General features: G+C 35.2%; 2 protein-coding genes across 2 annotated transcripts; both read right to left on the bottom strand.

Annotated features, from left to right (window-relative positions):
- Nucleotides 1–520: 520 nt before the first annotated feature.
- On the bottom strand, nt 521–4,733 carry LOC120084107 (ADP-ribosylation factor GTPase-activating protein AGD12-like). Its single transcript, XM_039040008.1, has 9 exons — nt 4,584–4,733; nt 4,163–4,250; nt 3,981–4,062; nt 3,732–3,807; nt 3,201–3,364; nt 2,719–2,854; nt 2,330–2,452; nt 1,829–1,924; nt 521–1,021 (listed from the first exon to the last, which is right to left on the bottom strand). The coding sequence occupies exons 2-9, from the start codon at nt 4,200–4,202 to the stop codon at nt 740–742; spliced, it is 999 nt and encodes a 332-aa protein (XP_038895936.1). The 5' UTR covers nt 4,203–4,250; nt 4,584–4,733; the 3' UTR covers nt 521–739.
- A 6,624-nt stretch (nt 4,734–11,357) lies between these two features.
- Nucleotides 11,358–19,068, bottom strand: LOC120083652 (homeobox-leucine zipper protein ATHB-14-like). The gene is made up of 18 exons (XM_039039486.1): nt 18,057–19,068; nt 16,116–16,275; nt 15,515–15,627; nt 15,319–15,409; nt 15,111–15,206; nt 14,920–15,033; nt 14,719–14,802; nt 14,387–14,539; nt 14,173–14,247; nt 13,996–14,102; nt 13,578–13,764; nt 13,307–13,495; nt 13,154–13,237; nt 12,933–13,067; nt 12,448–12,773; nt 12,093–12,204; nt 11,776–11,925; nt 11,358–11,661 (listed from the first exon to the last, which is right to left on the bottom strand). Exons 1-18 carry the CDS (start codon nt 18,266–18,268, stop codon nt 11,515–11,517), a joined length of 2,535 nt encoding a protein of 844 aa, XP_038895414.1. The 5' UTR covers nt 18,269–19,068; the 3' UTR covers nt 11,358–11,514.
- Nucleotides 19,069–20,230: the final 1,162 nt, after the last annotated feature.

Consider the following 20,230-nt stretch of genomic DNA (forward strand, 5'->3'; position numbering starts at 1 on the left):
AATCATCTTTGAAATGGTTACTTATGGATCCTTTAAATTGTTAACTCTCATAAAAATTTCTTAACCCTCTTAAATTAAATTAAACTTCATATTAAGTTATTTAATTATCTAATCTAAAAAAAAGTTATTTAATTATCCATACATAACAATTTTTTTTTTTTGAATGAAAAACAAACGGGACAGGGAATTAGGAATGAGGATGAAAAATGCATTTTCGATCCTTATTTAACTCATAGGGAATTTTCATCTTCCACTCTCTCACCCCATTTCCACCTAAATGAGGATTCCCCATCTCATTAGAGACGAGGACAAGTCCCATGAGGTCTCAGCCTCGTAGAAAAATTGGACACCTCTAGTTTTATCTAAGAAATCTTGCCATCTTTACCTGGGCGATTGAAAAGTTAAAAAGAAGCAACTCATGAGATACTAGTCTTGTATATAATTTTTTTCATTTATAATATTTCATATCATAAATAAAACATTTATTTCCAATAAAAGAAAAGCTAAAAATAGCAAGCAATTTTTTACCCTACAAACAAACCCACACAAATGCTTCTTAGTTTTCCTCATACATACAAACATGGTTCAACTTTTACAACATTGCATTATCATAAATCCCCTTTTTAGTAGTATATGGTAAAAATTTAGGCCTACATGGACAAAAGGGTATTTGAAGTTTTGATCTAATTGGACAGATCAAATGAGGTATTTCATGAGCAATATCAAAATGAAAACCACATTATTGATCAAGAGGCATCCACTCTAGTTCCAAGTACACTTCACCTGATTCTACATTTTGGAGCTTCAGTGATACCTCTTGTTTCACCATCCCGTCGATGATGATGACAGCGCTGTCGTCAATGAGGGCATTGTCATCTGACTTCAACCATTTTCCTATCTGCATATTCTCAAGCTTTTCAGCATCTCCAAATGCCATTGCTGATGTTATCATCGGTTGGAGGTCGATTTCTGCTTCACCCATCAAGTCATTGGATGAAATTACGTCGTGATCGAACACTTGCTGCAATGGATGATGTGAAGGCATACAAATGAGTATACACTTCTTTTTTCACAAAATATGCTAAAATTCATAGCATATATTCAAGTAGGTTGAATCAAATGCATCACACATGAAAATAAGGGTTCCATTTGATAACCATTTGGTTATTGAAAAATTTGCTTCTTTCACACAATTTCTTGATCATGATTTTCATATTTTCTATAAAAACATATGAACTCTTAGTCAAATTTCGAAAACAAAACAAGATTTTAAAAACTATTTTTTTTGGCCATGTTTGGTAACCATTTAATTTTTAGGTTTTAAAAATTAAACCCATAAACACTCTTTCCACCTCCATCTCTAATTTCTTTTTTTTTTTAAATATATCTTTTATCAATGTTTTCAAAAACCAAGTCAAAATTTGAAAATTAAAAAATAGTATTCCAAAACTTGTTTTTGTTTTTGGAATTTGGCTAAAAATTGAACTCTTGTACTTACGAAAGATGCAAATCATTGTAAAAAATTGACAGAAAATAGGCTTAACTTTTTAAAAACAAAAAACTAAAAACGAAAAGGATACCAAACAAGACCTTAGTTTTTAAATTTTGGATTGAATTTTGAAAACACTCCTAAGATGTAGACAACAAAACATACAAATCAATAGGCGGAAGAAGTGATATTTATATGCTTAGTTTTAAAAAACCAGAAACAAAATGATTACTAAATGGAACAAATTTTCTCATTTTGAAATACTAAATTCAAGGAAGCTCTAATATTGGATCCTCTATTAGATTGTGCAACTATCAGTAACAATCCGCAAAAACTTACCAACTTCAAGGGTCCATATTCTTGAGGAACGGACAGCATGAGTTCCTCATTCCAAACTGGATTCAAGTTGCTCTTTATCACCGTTGTTTTAGCAGTCTATCAGCGACAAAAACAATTTTCATTACTAAGTTGTCCAATCCAACTATGTTTGAGCATGTTAACAGGTTTAGTGCATATTTGGGAGTCATTTTGAAATTGTTAAAGTCACTTTTGTCATGTTCAAAAATCAAAATCACCCTGAAACAAGTCTATAATGACTCGAAAATAATTTAATATTTAATTTTATACTTTTAAATACAATTTTCATACTATCAAACTCGATTTTGAATGATTATAAACATGTTTAAGAGTGATTTAGAAAAATAACAAAAGTGATTTTAACAATTTCAGAATCCTCCCAAACATACCCTTGCTATTTTCATTACTTCCTTTACTTTGCAACAATCCAATTAAGAGAGTGTACAAGCATGCACCCTTGAAATGATCAGAGCTATGACTGACCTGTTGCCCAAGAGTTAGGGTAATGAAAGGATCACTGGACTTTACATCTCTCACGGCTAAGTTTGTGCCTTTAATCACCTTGACTTTCAGTAAGCCCATAAATTCAACCATGCCTTCTTGTGGCTAATCTCAAGATCAGAAAGAGTTGACAGTTAATCAGATTACAATCCATAGATGGTTTAATGTACTAAGCTGCTGACCTTGTTCAAGAGTCCTCAACTACTAATCATGACCAGATTTTAAATAATCAATAATCTTTTCAAGCATAATGTTTTGCAGTGAACAAGGAGTATCTTTACCACAATAAAACCGATCGCCACTTTAAGGGTGAAACAGTTTGGAAAATTACATTCTATCATGTGTTATAAAATAGAAGACTTAGAACTTACTGATTTCTTTGAAGAATTTGAGCTTCGAAAGCTATCAGAGATCTCTTGAAAAAAACTCGGCTCCTCAGAACTCTTTGAGTTATTGGACACAATTCTCAAGCTCGGTTTTAAAAATTCTTGAAGCTCATACTTAGACCTACGTGAAAGATTGACGATTTATATTACTGCTTTAATGAGATTAAAAACTGAGCAGAGGCATGGTTACTGAATATTTATCTTATCGTCATCTATTCAAGACCCGAATTCCTTACTATACATTTATTGATACTGAAGTGAAAGAAAATGACATCTTAAATAAGTACAAAGAGTCTAAGAGTAACAAAATTACATGAAATTATGGCTGAAATGATCGTAGAAACAACAGACTGGTTACTAGTTATCAATTTTGATGCACAAACACACAAAAGCTTCAGTGACAACTACCTTAGGGTGGATGTAAAGCATCCAATTTGATGCTAAATAAATGGAAGTCAGAGTCTTACCGAATGAAGTTTGAACGCTCCTCATGGCTGGCACTTGGTCCAGGCTTCGTATATCCAACAGGGATAAAAGCCTCATATATCGAATTAGCAGAACCGTTGCCTCCAACCTCTATCATTGCATCAATCTCATCATCAGACCATTCATCCAATGTTATTGACAGAACCTAAACCAAAACCAAAAATTTCCTCAGAACTATAACTTTTCTTTAGACATCACAATGCAGAAACAAAAAGGTAGAAGAGTTCAAACAAAGTTTTCTAATACAAGAAAGAAGTATAATCCTCAAATGTACCCTTTCATTTGAAATATTTAAACAAGAGCATCACTGACCAACTGAGAGCTATTTGTTAAAAACCAACTAATTGTTCAAACTATGTTTGGCAATATATAGGGTGCAAGAATACATGGCACCAATTGTTTTGCCCTCAAGTAAATCAAATTTAGTTTTACTTGTACGATGATAAACTTTTAATAATTAGAAAACTACATGAGAATAACTTTTATTGCAGTGACAGAAAGGTGAGCATTACCTTTGATATATGTGTTCCAAGGCTTCTGTGCACGCCACTACATTTTAAGCATATAAAGACACCAATATTCGCAGAGCTGCATAGGCAGTGAATCATACATCATACTTTTTCAGATGTTCATATAAATAGAAAAGAAACGCAAAGAAGTAAATTCATCAATGAAAGACACTACGTTTTGTTCACAGGAAACAAATTATAAAACTAAACGATTATATCCTAATCCTTTAATATGAAGTTTATGAAGCTTACGCCCATTTAGGATCTGGGGCACCACAATCTGCACAAAGTTGATTATCTTTCTGAAGCAATAGATCTTTTAATCTACTTTTAGCTGCACAAGAAAGTTGAAAGAAAGCATAAAGTTTTTGAAAAATGCATGCAAAAATCTGCTTTGTAAACAAACGCACCCACAGAGACTTCAGTATGCACACCTGGTTCAGGTCTCCTGAAATCCGCTGGAAAATGACTCATTCTCCCTTTGAATATCAGTGATTCATAAACCAGATTTCTTCAGATGGCCTGAAGAAATAAAAAGAGAAGATTCAGAAAAGCTGTGACACAGAAAATAAAAGAAAAAATGCTCTTCCAAAATGGATCTAAGGTATTCGCAATCGCAATGGAATCATTATAACACATTCAACTAAAGTAAAATCAACCAAAAAACGAAAAACAGAGGAAAAGAAAAGGAATCCTGAGAAACAGAATGAAGAGGAAAGATTAGAGATCAGAGTGGAAACAAAACAAATTTGATCACTGGGGGATTATATCTGATCTGATGATGATTGGGTAAAATTAAGCAAACAAATTTTGGTTGAGAGTATGAGAGTGATTGAAAAATGAAGTAAATAAAACCTGTTGGTCATGCAGATTCTCTCTCCAATTTCATTTGTCCAAAAAGATGTGAACCCAAAGCATATTTAATTAGATAAACTTTCTTCGTGGGGATCCACGGATTGGATCTTCATCCTATGTATCTCCCGTGTTCTAAAAGAAACCCTTTTTTTAATATCAACGTTCTAATTCAATTACTTTATTATATTTCCACTTTTGATAAGATTCTAATCAAATTTAACGTCATAAATAGCCCTACTGGCGTGAACTTAGGGTTATGTTTCAGAATAATACACTGAAAAGAAATTTCAAAGGTAGGATTAAAGAAAAAATATTGACAAAAATATGGTACCAAAACTGTGTACTCGGTACACGATTTTTATTAATCCAAGTCATCACCCCCATGATTGGTAGATGGCTATCATGTCAGCGTATGCATGGACTTGGTCAATGAAGAAGACCAAACTTGTGGACCCCGTTCACGATTTAATTTTTTTTCCTATTTAGATTGTTTTTCTTATTTTTAATTAACAATTTTCTTCCTTACTAGTTATGTGCTTGTTCTTTTAAATCATACTCATTTATTAGATTTAGCATCTCAAGATAAAATATAATTTCATTAATTCTTTTATTTCAAGATAGAAGTTCAAATGAAACTAAAAGTTTGAATTACACGTCACTCAATTTTTCACATGGTAGTTGTCTTCGTGTGCCTCTGGATTAGCTTCGCCTTGTTGTCGTTGTCGTCTACAACGAATACGTCTTCGATCAATGTCAGCAACATTGAGTCGTCTTGTCTATTGAATAATATTTTCTACGTTTACCAAGTTTTGGTCACACACTGAACTCAACTCTTATAAATTGTATTGTACTGAATACCGGTGTACATCTTGGACAAATTATTATGTATGATGATAAAATCAATACTAAATAGTGTTCATATCATACATTTGAAAAAAGTAAGATAATAAAACTCTTACCATGCAGTAATAGTAAACATCGTCAGGTGTGATAAATACTCTCATGATTGAATCATACTAGGAAAAGTAGTCATCTGATACAACTTGCCCATTTATTATTTCTCCTTGTGTACAACAATCATGACGTGCACGCCATAGCAATAGATATTCGACATGAATTCAATGCCAGTCTTGGTCTTGTTTACCTCTCAAATCGATCTCATGTAGTTTCGGAAGTGTTTGGCACAATGATGGTACCATTTATCGCAGATTGAACTGTCTCAACACATGATCTGGTTGATGCTACTATATGATATAGATATTTGAGGCACAATCTCATATACTGAAGAAAAAAATACCAAGGTCGACGATGGCGGCAAGGGAGAATAGTGGACAACAGATGTTGGACATGTGGCTGGTGATGGGCTGGGAAAGAAAGGAAGGAAGAAAGAAAGTTGGAGATTAAAGAAGGAAATGATCGGTGGGTGGTGGGAGGGTTTGAGACCACTAACTCGTATACCCGATACACAAGTATGAAAGTCTTAGACCAGGTCCACAACTTCCTGCTCAACGCAGCATGTCAGACATGTGCAGTCATCAAATGGCAAGTCAGTGTTAGGTCAACAGCTGGTCACGTGATGTGGAGGGAAGTTGTAGACCTTGTCCACGATTTTGGTCCCGATCCACAATTTCACTACCCTATTTTTGTCAATTCTTTCAAATCAACCCTACTTTTGTCAATAAATATTAAAATAACATTATTTTAAAAAAAAATCCATGAATTTACAATGTCAATCTTAATGTATTAGGTTTGACAAATAAAGAACACGTAAAACGTAAAAGTAGAGAATCGACACATTAATATAATCTTATTATATTTATAACCTATGGTTTAATATTACATCATATGCAACATATGAACCATAAGCCTTTTCTCCTCCACTAGATATAAATCATATTTATATCATTTTCCTCCAATTAATGCATCTCATACATCATGTCAACTATATCATATATAATTGACCCGTTTAATTATATCATATATAATCAAACTACCTCTTGTCAATTTGAACACTTCAAACTGACCCAAAAACTGATTCTCAACTTGAATCCATTGAGCTACAAAGGGGACCTTATTGACTGATGGCTCGAAGCTCCAACAGTACATAAATAGCTGACTAAACTCTTTAGCCACGAGATCCACCATCCGTTAACTGCTAGGCATTCCACTAAAGACCGACAACTACATTCTTCTCACCACAGATATATTTCTGTGTCTATCGGATATAACCAATTAACAGTACGATAACCCTTCATAGATGCTCGTAAGTACAGCTGGGCCAAGTTACCATTTTCCCCTGTAGTTACATCTAACTTCTTAAGTACTACTGATCCCTCTAATGAATAATACAACATAGTCCTACTATGTGTGGACACCTCTCGGACCATGAGAAGGTTTGTAGCGCCACATCGTTCAAGCCCCAGAATCAATTCTTAAGGGAGTAATCTATCTACTTACCCTTGCTTCGAGGAAGGAGTGAATTCCATCCTATGTAGCTGGGTTCCCAGCTCCCAAATCAGACGAATCCCCAAAGTGGTAGGTTTAAGTCGGCGATCTGGCAAATCGCACCCATGAAAATCAAAGGACTGCCCTCAAAGGCAAGAGTTCCCAATCACGAGATCCACCATCCGTTAACTGCTAAGCACTCCATTAAAGACTGACAGTTGAACTCTCCTTACCACAGATATATTATCTGTCCATCTTAACCAATCAGCAGTGCGAAAACCCTTCACAGATCGCTTGTAAGTACAACTAGGCCAATAACCGTTATGCCCCTGTAGTTACATTTGTCTCCTTAAGTACCACTGATCTCTCTAATGAACATAAGTCATAGTCCTACTATAACTGAGTCTTTTCTTCCAAAAAGAAGTTGTGGCCACTATGTTCAAGCCCCGGAATTAGCCCTTAAGGGAGCAATCTCTCTACTTATCCCTGCTTCGGAAAGGAGTGAATTCCATATTGTGGATTGAGTTCCCAGCTCCCAGATCAGACAAGTCCCCAAAAAGATAGGCATGTTGAGTTGGCAATCTGGCCACTTTCACCTATACTAAGAAAAGGATGCCCTCAAAGGCAGGAGTTCCCAAAATACTCAAGATTAAGGTTGTGTCACCTATGGTCGTTTAGGTGAGATGCAAGTCTTTAGTATCAACGATGTAATATACAGAGTCTAGTCATCTCGTGGTCTAGGTCTTATACAAACTCTTTGTATAAGACACCCCCGCTCCACGTCTCCACACGAATGGTCAGGATCTACCATCTGTAGTAGTTTACAACACTTGCAAACCTCTACAAAGCAGGTCGTATCCGTAATGTCACCAGAATCAGGTATCCCACCTTAATCCTTATACTACAGACCGATTTAGGTTATCACTTAAGGCATGATCCACTTGTATATCATATATACATGTTTAAGTTCAGATAAGATAACCAAGGAGCTTTGTTTATTGAATATGAGTAAATGCCAGAATTAAATAACACTTATTTTATTCATTGAACAATGTGTATCTTTACAAAACAACGAGACTCCGGGAGAATTAGAACACCAATCCCAACACCCAGCTATCTATACGGTCTTATCCCCAAAATGTAAGGCTTATTGAGTAGTGTTGTTGGACTACTCTCACACATACAGATCAAAGGACAATCCCAAATAAACAGGAGTTCATAGCTAGCTCAGGATTAGGATCGAGTTATCCTAGGTTACTTTAGTATGAAATAGTCAGTTTTAACAGTAAACAGTCGTTATAAAGAAAAGTGACTATTTCGATGTCCAATCTTTATGCATAGGATGATGCCCTCACTCATGTCTCTACATGAATAATCCGTGGATCACATCATTTGTATTACCTATACAAAATGGACTGCATCCAATAGTGTTACTATGATGAGATACTCAATTTCATCCATAGACCATTTAGGTTATATACTATTAACTTGATCCTATTTATGTCACCACATAAAGTTAAAGTATTCATACTATAGCCATGAATATGTTTATTGGATTTTCATAATATAATGCAATATCAACAACTTTATCGAATAAAATACTCGATAATATTTTATTGATAAATAGAATGTTTAACATAAAATTTACGAATTGCGAGTTCTAGGACATTCCCAACACAAGTAAACTTGTTGTAAATGAGATTTCTAATGAGACTGTTGAAACTTCAACAAGAGTTGTTGAACAGGCTGATAGATCAACAAGGGTTCTTAATGTCAGTTCATCTAGTCATCCATCTCAAATGTTGAGATTGCCTCGACGTAGTGTGAGGGTTTGAACCCACTTGTATGCTACATGGGTTTAATAGAAGCCCAAAATATCATATCTTATGATGGTATTGAGGATCCATTGTCTTATAAGCAAGCAATGGAAGATGTTGACAAAGATGAATGGATTAAAGCCATGAATCAAGAAATAGAGTCTTATGTACTTCAATTCTATCTGGGAGCTTGTAGATTAACCTGATGGGGTAAAACCTATAGGTTGTAAATGGATCTATAAGAGGAAAAAAGGTGTAGATGGAAAGGTACAGACCTTTAAAGCTAGACTTGTGGCAAAGGGTATACCCAGGTTGAGGGAGTGGACTATAAAGAAACTTTCTCATCTGTTGTCATGTTAAAATCTATCAGGATTCTCTTGTCCATAATCACATATTATGACTATGAGATATGACAAATGGACGTCAAGATTGCCTTTTTGAATGGTAATCTTGAAGAGACCTTCTACATGATTCAACCAGAAGGATTCATTGAACAAGATCAAGAGCAAAAGGTTTGCAAGCTTAATCGGTCCATTTATGGACTGAAACAAGCATCTCGATCTTGGAATATAAGATTTGATACTGCGATCAAATTTTATGGCTTTGATCAGAATGTTGATGAGCCTCGTGTTTACAAGAAAATCATCAATAGCTTAGTAGCTTTCCTCATGCTGTATGTGGATGATATCCTACTCATTAGGAATAATGTAGGTTTTCTGGCTGATGTTAAGAAATGGCTAGCCGCTCAATTTCAAATGAAAGATTTGGAAAAGGCGCAATCTGTTTTAGGAATCCAGATTATAAGGGATCGTAAGAACAAAAGGTTGGCCTTGTCTCAGGCATCGTATATTGACAAGATGTTTGTCAGATATTCGATGCACAATTCCAAGAAATGTTTATTACCTTTCAGGTATGGAATTGTTTTATCTAAGAAACAGTGTCCTAAGACTTCTCAAGAGGTTGAGGAAATGAGACGGATTCCCTATGTATTGACTATTGGTAGCCTTATGTATGCAATGTTATGTACTAGACCTGATTTGCTATGCAGTAGGGATTGTCAGTCGATATCAGTTCAATCCAGGATTAGATCACTAGACGGCGGTTAAAACGATCCTCAAGTGTCTTCGGAGAATGAGGAACAATATGCTCGTGTATCGAGATAAGAATTTGATCCTTATAGGATATACAAACTCTGATTTTCAGACTGATCGGGATTCTCGAAAATCTACATCAAGGTCAGTGTTCACTCTGAATGAAGGAGCTATAGTATTGCAAAGCATCCAACAAGGATGCATCACAGACTCCATTAGGGAAGCTGAATATGTAGTTGCTTGTGAAGCTGCTAAAAAGGCTATTTGGCTTAAGAAGTTCCTTACTGATTTGGAAGTTGTTCCAAATATGTCTTTGCCCATCACATTTTATTGTGATAACAGTGGTGTTGTGGCAAATTCTAAGGAACCTAGGAGTCAGAAAGAGGCAAGCACATAGAACGGAAATGTCATTTGATCCGTGAGATTATGCATCAAGGTGATGTGATTGTCATGAAGATCGCGTCGGAGCATAACGTTGCTGATCCGTTTGCAAAGGCTCTCACAGCTAAAGTGTTTAAGAGTCATCTAAAAAGTCTGGGTCTACGAGATATGCGACACATTGTTTAGGGCAAGTGGGAGATGTTACTGGGTTATAGTGTATGCCCTAGTTTATTGTATTTTGTACTTTATTTGTATTGTACATTAGTCTCCCTAAGCTTTAGGACAAGTGAAAAATTCTTAGGAATGGTATCGTAAATCTCCTTGTAATTTTATTGTTTGCAAATTCTGTATAAACATATTGTTGTTAATAAAATAAGTATTATTTTATAAGTATATACTAAATCCCATAAACTAAAATATGAGGTTATTTCATGTAATTTAAATAAGTATATAAAGACATACAAGTGGATATTGTTTAAATAATAACCTAAATGGTCTATAATAAATGGATAAAATTGGATATCTTATCCTGATGACACTATAGACAAAGTGATACAAATAATCTGATTCTGATCATTGATGTGGAGCCATGTGAGCAGAAATATCCTATACAAATAGTTTATATAAGATTAAACCACAAAAATATTTTATATTTACACAATTAACTAACAATTTTAAATTTGTATTTAAAACACTTTTACCAGCTTTTTTTTTTTAATTTTTTAGTTATGATCGGTCGAATTGAGCTAACTTAAGAAATCAATCCAAAAATCAACTAAAAGTTTTGACCATAAAATAGAGGTTTGAAAAGAAAAATGCTTAGAGATTGAAATAGAAATAAAGAAAAATGCTTAGAGATTGAAATAGAAATTAAACACAGCTTCATATTTGAAAATGAAGGTTTAAAAAATTAGAAGAAAAAAAGGGAGAAAGAAGCAAATGTCAAGATAAACCATATTTTAACCTTATTTTTAATTGGTCTATTTGGAGGCATTGATGGAATGAGCCCTTTCCAGTTCCAAAGCATAGTAGAGTTCATGGATGAAAATATAGTTTAACCAAAACAAAATTACAATGCACATGAAAGTTTACCTTCAAATCCTGCAAATTACATTCGCATCTACTATTCTTTTTTGTTTCGTTTGATAACTATATAACTTAGTAAATAAATAACCTGATCGAACCACATTTTTTCAATCACATAAAGGACCAGTTAACAAACATGAAAGCCAGACAATGATGGACATCATCATCATTCAGAACTTTCCATGCAATTGCCTGTTCATACGACACCGGCCTGCCCATACTCGAGATGCATATCCCTGCTGGAAGGTATGCAAATCCCTGCATAATGTTTGTACACCTTTAGATTTTACCTACTCTGAGTCGACTGAGAGCAGTTGCAGCATTAAAATGAAGTCAACAGCATGTGTAGTTCAATAGAAAACAGAAATCTACCTGTTGCATTATCTTGGAGAATTCGGAGCACAGTATCTTCCGACCAGCATCATCGAGGATTTTGTCAAGCGTTATATCTTGAAGAGCAACAAGGGTAGTTTCGAGCATGTCGAGTCCAGCTTGGTTCGCAAATGTGAAAACAGGGGATGCCTGCAAAGTTCATTAATCATGTAAGTATGTGCTGCATCGGTTTTAGAACCATAGCAGAATTATGTTTATCCTAGCCAGACAGCGAGTAGTTTGAAAAACTGCTAAGTTGTACGACGTCATAGACCGAATAAGCATGAAATGGAAGAGAAGAAGACATTTCTTATTACATTAGTTTTGACAGAGCAGCACAAGATTGTATCTGAGTGGTGCCAAAGCTGCTTCAATATAGCATCACCAGATTGGGATTCAACCTGAAAGAGTTCTGCCCCTGAGTGGATCCTGAAATTCAACATATGTTATAAGAGGAACCAAAGAATAAAAATACAGGTGGGACACCAAGAGCACAAAACTTGAATAGATATTTTGCAAGGTTAAAAATTCAAGGACTTCGGTTTTGAATACATCGCGTCGATGATCTCGTTAGCCCTTGCATAAAACAATGAAGGAAAAATATTGACAATTCTATGCTTTCATTCTCAAACATATAGATCCAAATGATACACTTCAGATAAGATGTCATACCTATAGCTTCGCACGATCCACTGAGCTAATGTGAGAGCCTCTGGGGAGCCGGGAAGGCTTTTTGGACCAATTTGGGAGCCAAGCTGCGAGGGGGCGATAGCCATGGCAACCCTTTGAACTGATCCCACAACAGTTCGGACATATTGTCTTGCCATAGCAGCCACACTATCTCGCATGTGGTTCTCAAAAGTGAATTGGAATGCAATAGTCAAGACTGACCTGAGGTTGTAGTTTGTAACATCAATTTCACCTCCTGTGCGGGTAGTTCCAGATCGGACTTCGAGAGTAGATGCCAAATCCAACGTTCGAGTAGCTGCAGGCACATCCTACAACATACAAAAGAGAAGATATATGAGATTAACAAAGATTGGTCAGCTTGTTCGGTTTGAACTTTCAAGTTAAAAAAGGCCATTAAAGATGTTCATATTCCATCAAAATTGCAAATTTTCCAATGAAAGCATGGTGTGCAAAGGAAAGTCACGAACTGTTTTGGACTCCAATGGTATGACACGAAAACCAGAGGGCAGCAAGGGAGCATCATCGGCAAATGATTCATCTATAGGTGCAAATACAAGCTGAGCACAGGCACCAACTGTACTTTCATCAACCCCACTACACAGCTGCCAAGCAAGCATTTGATCAACGATTTTCAATGGAAAGCAAAGACATCTATAAAAGAACTCCTGGTAGATGAAGCAAAACCAACCTGCAATAAATACATATCCCGTCCTCCTAAAGCAGCTTCTTCAGGGAACATAGCATGGCCCTCTAACCGAACGACCTCCAAGAACTACACAACAGCATATGGTGAATAAACTTCAAGGGAAAAAAAGTTTCAGCTAAAATAAAAAGTCGTTACCTCCTCATTCTCAACTGTATGTGCAAGTGGTAGAATGACCTGACCACTAGGGAAGCCACCGGGTCTCGCACATGGAACAGCATATCCACTGGCTTTAAGACATGCGGCAGAGTATGCATCAACTCCATAATCAGCCCATTCTGAACGATGCTCTCGTAGGAAACGAACAAGCAAAGCAGGGGGGACATTCTGAACCACAAAGTAGTTGAAAAGTTCATACTTGATGTCTAATAGCCTAGCATTTGAAGAATACAACAGACTAATAGAGTACCTGGAGCAACATTGATGCCTTGGCACACAATACACCTCCAAAAGTAGGATATAATGATGTGTTATATTGCGAACCGAGGAATTTGTTTGGAGATGAATTAATAACAACTGTCACATCTTCTACTCCATCGCTATCCATAAGCGACCAACCATCATCCACAAATCCATTTACTGCATCATTAAAACCCCTAAAACCATTTCCAAAAACTATAAGTAACTTGAGAAACAAACATAAAAAGAAAGGTGTATAGATATCATTGGTGTCACAAAAAACATAAACAATTAAGTACCAAAAAGAAGATTTTAAAATTGTTGAACTTAGAGAATTCGGAGGCATTCTTGAAAGTTCAAACATGTCAAGCCTTAACCAAAAATGTCCAGCATGGCCTAACTTTGAGACAATAAGTTTAGCGCCTTACCTACAAAGCCTTTGACTGAAAGTCCTTAAAACAGCCGGTTGGCGGCCTCCACCCAATTGAATTTCTCCACTTGCCTCTTGAGAAATTTGCCGAACATAGCGTAAGGCCTGTTGAGCACAATATTTGTGAACATATATGATACAAATAAAGGATGAACTATTAAGCAACAATTCTTACAGCAACAGTCATTCTCTGAGCTAGAATCTTTGTTGATTCATAAAGTGGCCTTAGAACTTCAGGAACACTCCAAACCTGGCCATCAAGAAAATATTTTCCGATACGGTGGGAGATAGCACGATATAATATTGATTTGACCATGGGAGAAAAACAGATAAATCATCAGCAATCTTTTTTTTTTTTTTTTTTTGAAACAATCAGAGAGCATACTTACATCTAAATCAACATGATCGACAATGTGAATAAGGGAACCACCTTCACAAGCTCGAATAAGATACCCGCTTGGAAGCATTTCAGCTCTTACGAAACTGGATGGAGGGGGCCCTGATGGACCACCAGTAGATGACGTTAATGATCTCTCACATATCTGCAAATAAGTGATCATTGAAAAATAAGTTTTTAAGTATGAATGACCAATTAAGTGCTACATGCTGAAAATAATATATGTGGCCTTTTATTTTGCTCCATTAGAGTAAAACCAGTAGAGCTCAAGAATTACATCAAAACATAAAGAGAGTAACTATGACGTTCAGGAGAAATGTTTACCACAAGGCTGCCATCTTCCAAGCTTGTAGTGTATCGAAGAGTCCAAAAGTCACGTGCTGCAGCTAAAGTTGTAGGTGCATATGTCTGGTTTGAAAAACAAGAAGGGTAAATATGATTTAAAAACAAAAAAAAAAAAAAAAAAAAAAAAAAAAAAAAAAAAAAAAAAAAAAAAAATCGTAAAACACAATGATAGGAGGATACCTGCATATATAAGAGTTCAATGGTCCCCCCATTTCCTGTAGAGATTGCACTTAGTACATCAACACACCGGCAGTCACGAAACCATGACAGACGATCTTTGAGAATTTCGGCCACCTACAATAAATATATATTTTTAACATACAGGAAAATACACGAAACTGAATAGAGGCCCATTGTAAGATCCAAAGTACCTTCATGGGCTCAAGACTCACTAAACCACAGGCTCGTGCTGCTACCCCATTGCAATTGCGGGAAACAGCAACAATCCCAATTGAATCCGGACCAGGCTGCATAAGGAACAAAGAAATCAAACTTTTGAACAGTATAAAAGAACACTGTCAAAATACTCCCTACAACCTTCAACCATCGATTTTGGTCATGAATGATTCTCAGACTTACCTTCATCCCAATCATTTGTACCCAGTCGACAGCAGTTCCTGTTGCCTTGGAAAGGAACTCTGCCAAGGTCTCCTCGGCTATTGCAAGAAGACTGTCAACAGAAACAACAGCCATATGAATTGATGAGACTAAGTAATAAATCATACTCAAAACAAAAAAAGTCATAGAAACTGTTAGTTTCAGAACGTGAACTTACCCAGCTGGGTTATTAGCATCCTTTTGAGTATGCTTAGTTGGGTTTTGCTGTTGATGCTGTTGACCACTCATGACCACAGACTCACAGCTATTGTCTGTGGTTGTTCCAGATGCCTGAAAATAAACACCACGCAATTCATGGAAACTCATAAAATCAAGAATCAGTAGGACAACCAAGTGTAGATATTATACTCTCGGAATTCTAAAATATTTTTTAGAGTATCAAAACCAATAAGAGTATGGTCTGATCTGATTAGTAATCAAACCAGGATCATGGAAAATAGTTTCGAAATTAAAGAAGTAAACAAATTCACACTGAGGCATGATATAATATGGAGAAATAGGGAAGTTCAAATGAGATAAATATGGTAAAATATATATCTCATGCAAGTTTTTCTACAAGGACAAACTTGGCGATTTCTTAAATGAATATTACCATCCCAATTCTGAACAATAAAGTTCAACTAAATTCTGTTCTATTCAAATTTTGATCCATTATTAAAATGAGTAATAGAATTACCAATTCAATGAATTCTGTCAAGTGAATTCCATAAAAACTTAAACGGATCCAAACAGACATAAAGAAGCTTAAAGGAACTCACAGTATGCAGTTGCTGTCTCATGTATCCGTTCTCATAAACCAAACGAGAGACCTGCGTCTGCAAACGGTCATTCTCTTCCATCAACAGCTTGTTCATCGCAGTTAGCTTCCTATTAACTGTTTGAAGACGAGAAGCTTCCTTCCTTTGCTTTTCACGACATCTAACAATACAAAAATCGACTTATCAATAAATAAATAAATTACAAAAAAAAAAAAACTAGATCCTCCTTTTTGCATTTTCAATACAACATATAATAAGTCCAGCATTGGAGATATTGTGATTTTTGCTTGGGATCATAAAAGGGTAGGAAAGGATTCCTTCTTGCCCAGTCAAATTGGTGACGAATGTTCATTAATAACTAAATAATTAGTAGGATAAAGTTTCATTCATTTAAATAATAGGAAACGCTGAGACGTAGTGTAATGGTTTCTTTCTTATAGACTAATCGTATTTCCTGATAATAGTAATTGCTATTACAAACTTTAAATGGGGTAACATACTAAGTCCGGTAAGAATTACGACTATAATAATGCATGAGGAATCAGTATGCCTTTCAACTAAACTTATAGATTTGGAAACATTTGAACTTGAAAAAGACTCTTAAAACCAACTAAACTTTGTTAACTAAAAAGTGGTCGAATAACCACCCCACTAAAAAATGATAGAGCAACCTGCACTGGGAAATATTGTTGGAACCAAAGATGGAAGCCAAGCTTATTTGCTAGTTGGATACATGTCTAATATTGCAAATATACTGAAGTTTTCCCAAGCATGACCAAATAAAGTTCATTTTATTCTTCCTACCAAATGAAAAATTCAAGTCTTAAAGAAATGGAGATATAAAGACCTACGTACAAAAATGATGATACCAGATTCCAAAACGTTTGATTAATATCGAAGCCATTAATGTCCGAAACAACATAGAAAATCCATTAAAGAATTTCCATGTCAGTCAAACTTGCACATATTTGCAAANCCCCTAAAAATAATAATAATAACAATAATGATCATAATAAAATAAAAAGCCAAAAGATACGAAAAAGTTCAACAAAGTTTGATTAGATCAGATTATCTTTCAAGTAGATGCAACATTGTGGGAAAACACTGAACATTTTTCCAGAGCAGACAACGATATTATAGCTAAACTTGTTCAAAGAAAATAATTCCAAGAACATTGTCCTCGGAATAGAAGTGGGAAAAAGTGGAAGGTGTGGTGGGGTTGAGGAGCTAAAGTGCAATGCAAGATTTCCCAAAACAGAATGCAAGAAAAGTAAATAATGCAAAGTCAAAAATGAAAGAGAGACAAAATAATTAGAATACAAGGCTTCACTGCACGCCTACATTAGAAAGCTTCCATACCAAGTATTTTTTTAACAGAGAAAAACTCAAAAGAAACTATTAAAAAAACAAAAAATCAAATGACAAGCAAGCTAGAAACAGAAGTCGTGTATGAAATTTGAAAAAGGAAGCTTTTATTTTATTAATCAATAAATATATGCTTTTCCTAAATATATAGAATCAAAGGATACCTACTAAAGCAGACATATTCTTGTATGCATTCGACAAGATCTAAAAAGTTAGATACAAACTGAAAGAGTATGAAACTACCACGACAAGGATGTACACAATTAGCCCTGCAAAGCTAAACTAAACCCAGATATAATTAATCATTCTCTTGTTGATTCAGCTTCAATTTTTCAGGAAAATGGAGGAAAATATGTTATGAAAACAGAGAAGACAAGAAAAACATAAACAAACTTAAATGAATGCCACAAAATCCTTCAAGCTCTTCAACGTTCACTTCCTAGACAGATAAAAGAAGAAAAAACCCAAATGACATGCATACTGTCAAGAGCCACAAGCTTGAAAGCGTCAAAGGAACAGGAAGAATAGAAATTCCACTGCCAAATTTCCATTAATCTCAGAGCTTAAGCTATTTACCTGCGATTTTGGAACCAAACTTTGATCTGCTTAGGCTCAATATTAGAGAGAATAGGACACTCCCGAATGAGCTGTTGCCTCCTCAACGAACTGGGTTTTGGGCATTCTGCATAAACCCTCTCTAATGCATCGACTTGTTCAGGCGTATATCTCACATACTTGCTTGTATCCATCTGCTTATTCAAGGAATCTCTATGCATGACAAGAGCCATAAAAGAAAAGAAAAAATCCCCCTCAGCAACTCTAAATCAGCAAAGAAAAGGCGACCCAGAAAGTACTTTCTGGTGCTCTAATCAACAAAAACCTCGTTTGCCTTTTTTTTCCAGTCTTTTTAGGAGTAAAATGGAAATGGGGATCTCAGTTTTTCAGCAAAAGTGTTTTTGAGTGGTGGGTTCTTCTTGTTCTTCGTCTTTGTTGGTTTGATGATGCTGTTTGTTGTTGTTTTTGTTCTTCTCAGGCAGGCTCTCTCCAAGAGAGCCTCCTCTCTCCATCAAGTGTTACTCTCTGTTACTGCTTAAAAAAAACCCAAAAATGGAGAGAAGAATGAGAAGAAGAGGTAGAGAGAGTGATGGAAGTCTTAATCAAAGACGCCAATCTCGAGGTTCTAAGAAAAGGGTGAGAGAGAGAAATCAAATCAACCCACGGAAAAAAGGTTTGAGGGAAGAGGGAATTTGTGTTTTTGTGTTTGTGGGTTTGTACATGACAGAGAAAAGTACCAGAAACAAACAAACAGCTAATGGCAAATGAAAAACCTTTAATGGGTAATCCCTCAATTCAACTTTTCTTTTCCTTCTTTCTTTTCTCTTTGGTTTTGAGTTTCAGAAGAGAGAAAACAGGGGAAGTTTTCCCAAACTGTGATGTGAAAATTCAAGAAGAAAAAACAGAGAGAGAGGGGGGAAAATGGAGGGAGTAATTGGGAGCAGAGGCTCAGGTTTAGGACAGATAGACAGAAATGTGGCTGATGATAAATGATAAAAATTGGTNTTTTTTTTTTTTTTTTTTGGTTATGTATATCTTTTGAATAGAAAGAAAAATGTGGCAGAGGCGTTTTTATTGATGACCATGAAGGGGGCTTTTTGGCTTTGCTTTTATCTTCTCTCTTGCAAGAAAGATACCCTTTTGTACAGCTTTTTTCTCTCTCTCTTGCTAGTTCCTTTGATGAGGAATTATTAAGAAATTTCGGAATAATGTGACTGATAATTTTACACTATTGTATTTGAAGAAAATTTAAAATAATATAACTTTTCTTTTTTTTTATTTTTGAGAAATTATTGGAAGAGATTGAAATAATGCAAAATTAGTCATTAATGTTACACTATTTGATATATGAAAGAGAGTTTAAGATTTGTGATTATACCATTACTCACACAATCAAGGTGTAGATGAGTGAATAGAGTGGGGAATGAGAAGGCCCGTTATAGAACAATCAACTGGGAGTAGAAGATTATTGTTGATTTGGCAAAAGACATTCTTTTCCGGTGGCTAATAATTTTATTCTCTTTCCTAACTAGTTTCTCTCGTTTTCCCTCCCTTTTCTATCTCTCAGAATTAATGAAAGAGATTGATACAACGTGGTTGGTGATTATACATTTTTTTATCCATTCAAAACAAAAGTCATAAAATATATTTTGAATATGTATCCAATAGTTATCAAGAGACGTATAAGTATGAAATTTAAAACAAATCGATATTAAGAGACAGTTCAAAATGTGACAAATATATCGAATAATTTTTTCGAGAGGTCGCGGTTAGTAAGAGAGAGAAAATGGGTATGGATACTGATGATGATGATGATGATGATGCATGGGATGAGATGGAGGTAGAGAATGTATGAGAGGCGTGAAGACATGGAAATGGGACAATGCAATCATTTGCTTGTTTTAAGGTAGTGCTTCATTCATTTCCCTACCACAAAAACCACACACAATATGGAGACAATACCATCATTTTTTTCCCTTTCTCTTTTTTTTTTAATCATTAATTCTTTTTTTTTTCCCATTTCCCTCCCAATAAAGAAAAAAGAAATCCTCTAATCCAAAGCTTAAAATTCATATGTTTTGCTTTATTTTTTTGATGAATTTTCTTTTTCAATCGTATCATATTTATTGTTTGAGTTGTTATTTTGAGGTGATTCTCACATTAAAAAATAGATTCACTATCCCTTTTTATATGTG

This window comes from Benincasa hispida, chromosome 8 (assembly GCF_009727055.1).
Source record: "Benincasa hispida cultivar B227 chromosome 8, ASM972705v1, whole genome shotgun sequence".
Lineage (NCBI taxonomy): Eukaryota > Viridiplantae > Streptophyta > Magnoliopsida > Cucurbitales > Cucurbitaceae > Benincasa > Benincasa hispida.

What these genes read in the sequence shown, in the direction of transcription:
- LOC120084107 (XM_039040008.1), bottom strand. Translation starts at nt 4,202, where the DNA reads ATGAGTCATTTTCCAGCGGATTTCAGGAGACCTGAACCAG. An exon ending in TTTCAGGAGACCTGAACCAG is followed by an intron (nt 4,063 to 4,162) that starts GTGTGCATACTG and finishes TTTCTTGTGCAG; the next exon opens with CTAAAAGTAGATTAAAAGAT. An exon ending in CAAATTCTTCAAAGAAATCA is followed by an intron (nt 2,453 to 2,718) that starts GTAAGTTCTAAG and finishes TCTTGAGATTAG; the next exon opens with CCACAAGAAGGCATGGTTGA.
- LOC120083652 (XM_039039486.1), bottom strand. Translation starts at nt 18,268, where the DNA reads ATGGCTCTTGTCATGCATAGAGATTCCTTGAATAAGCAGATGGATACA. An exon ending in ATACAGTTGAGAATGAGGAG is followed by an intron (nt 13,238 to 13,306) that starts GTAACGACTTTT and finishes GCTGTTGTGTAG; the next exon opens with TTCTTGGAGGTCGTTCGGTT. An exon ending in TGGATCGTGCGAAGCTATAG is followed by an intron (nt 12,205 to 12,447) that starts GTATGACATCTT and finishes GTTGAATTTCAG; the next exon opens with GATCCACTCAGGGGCAGAAC.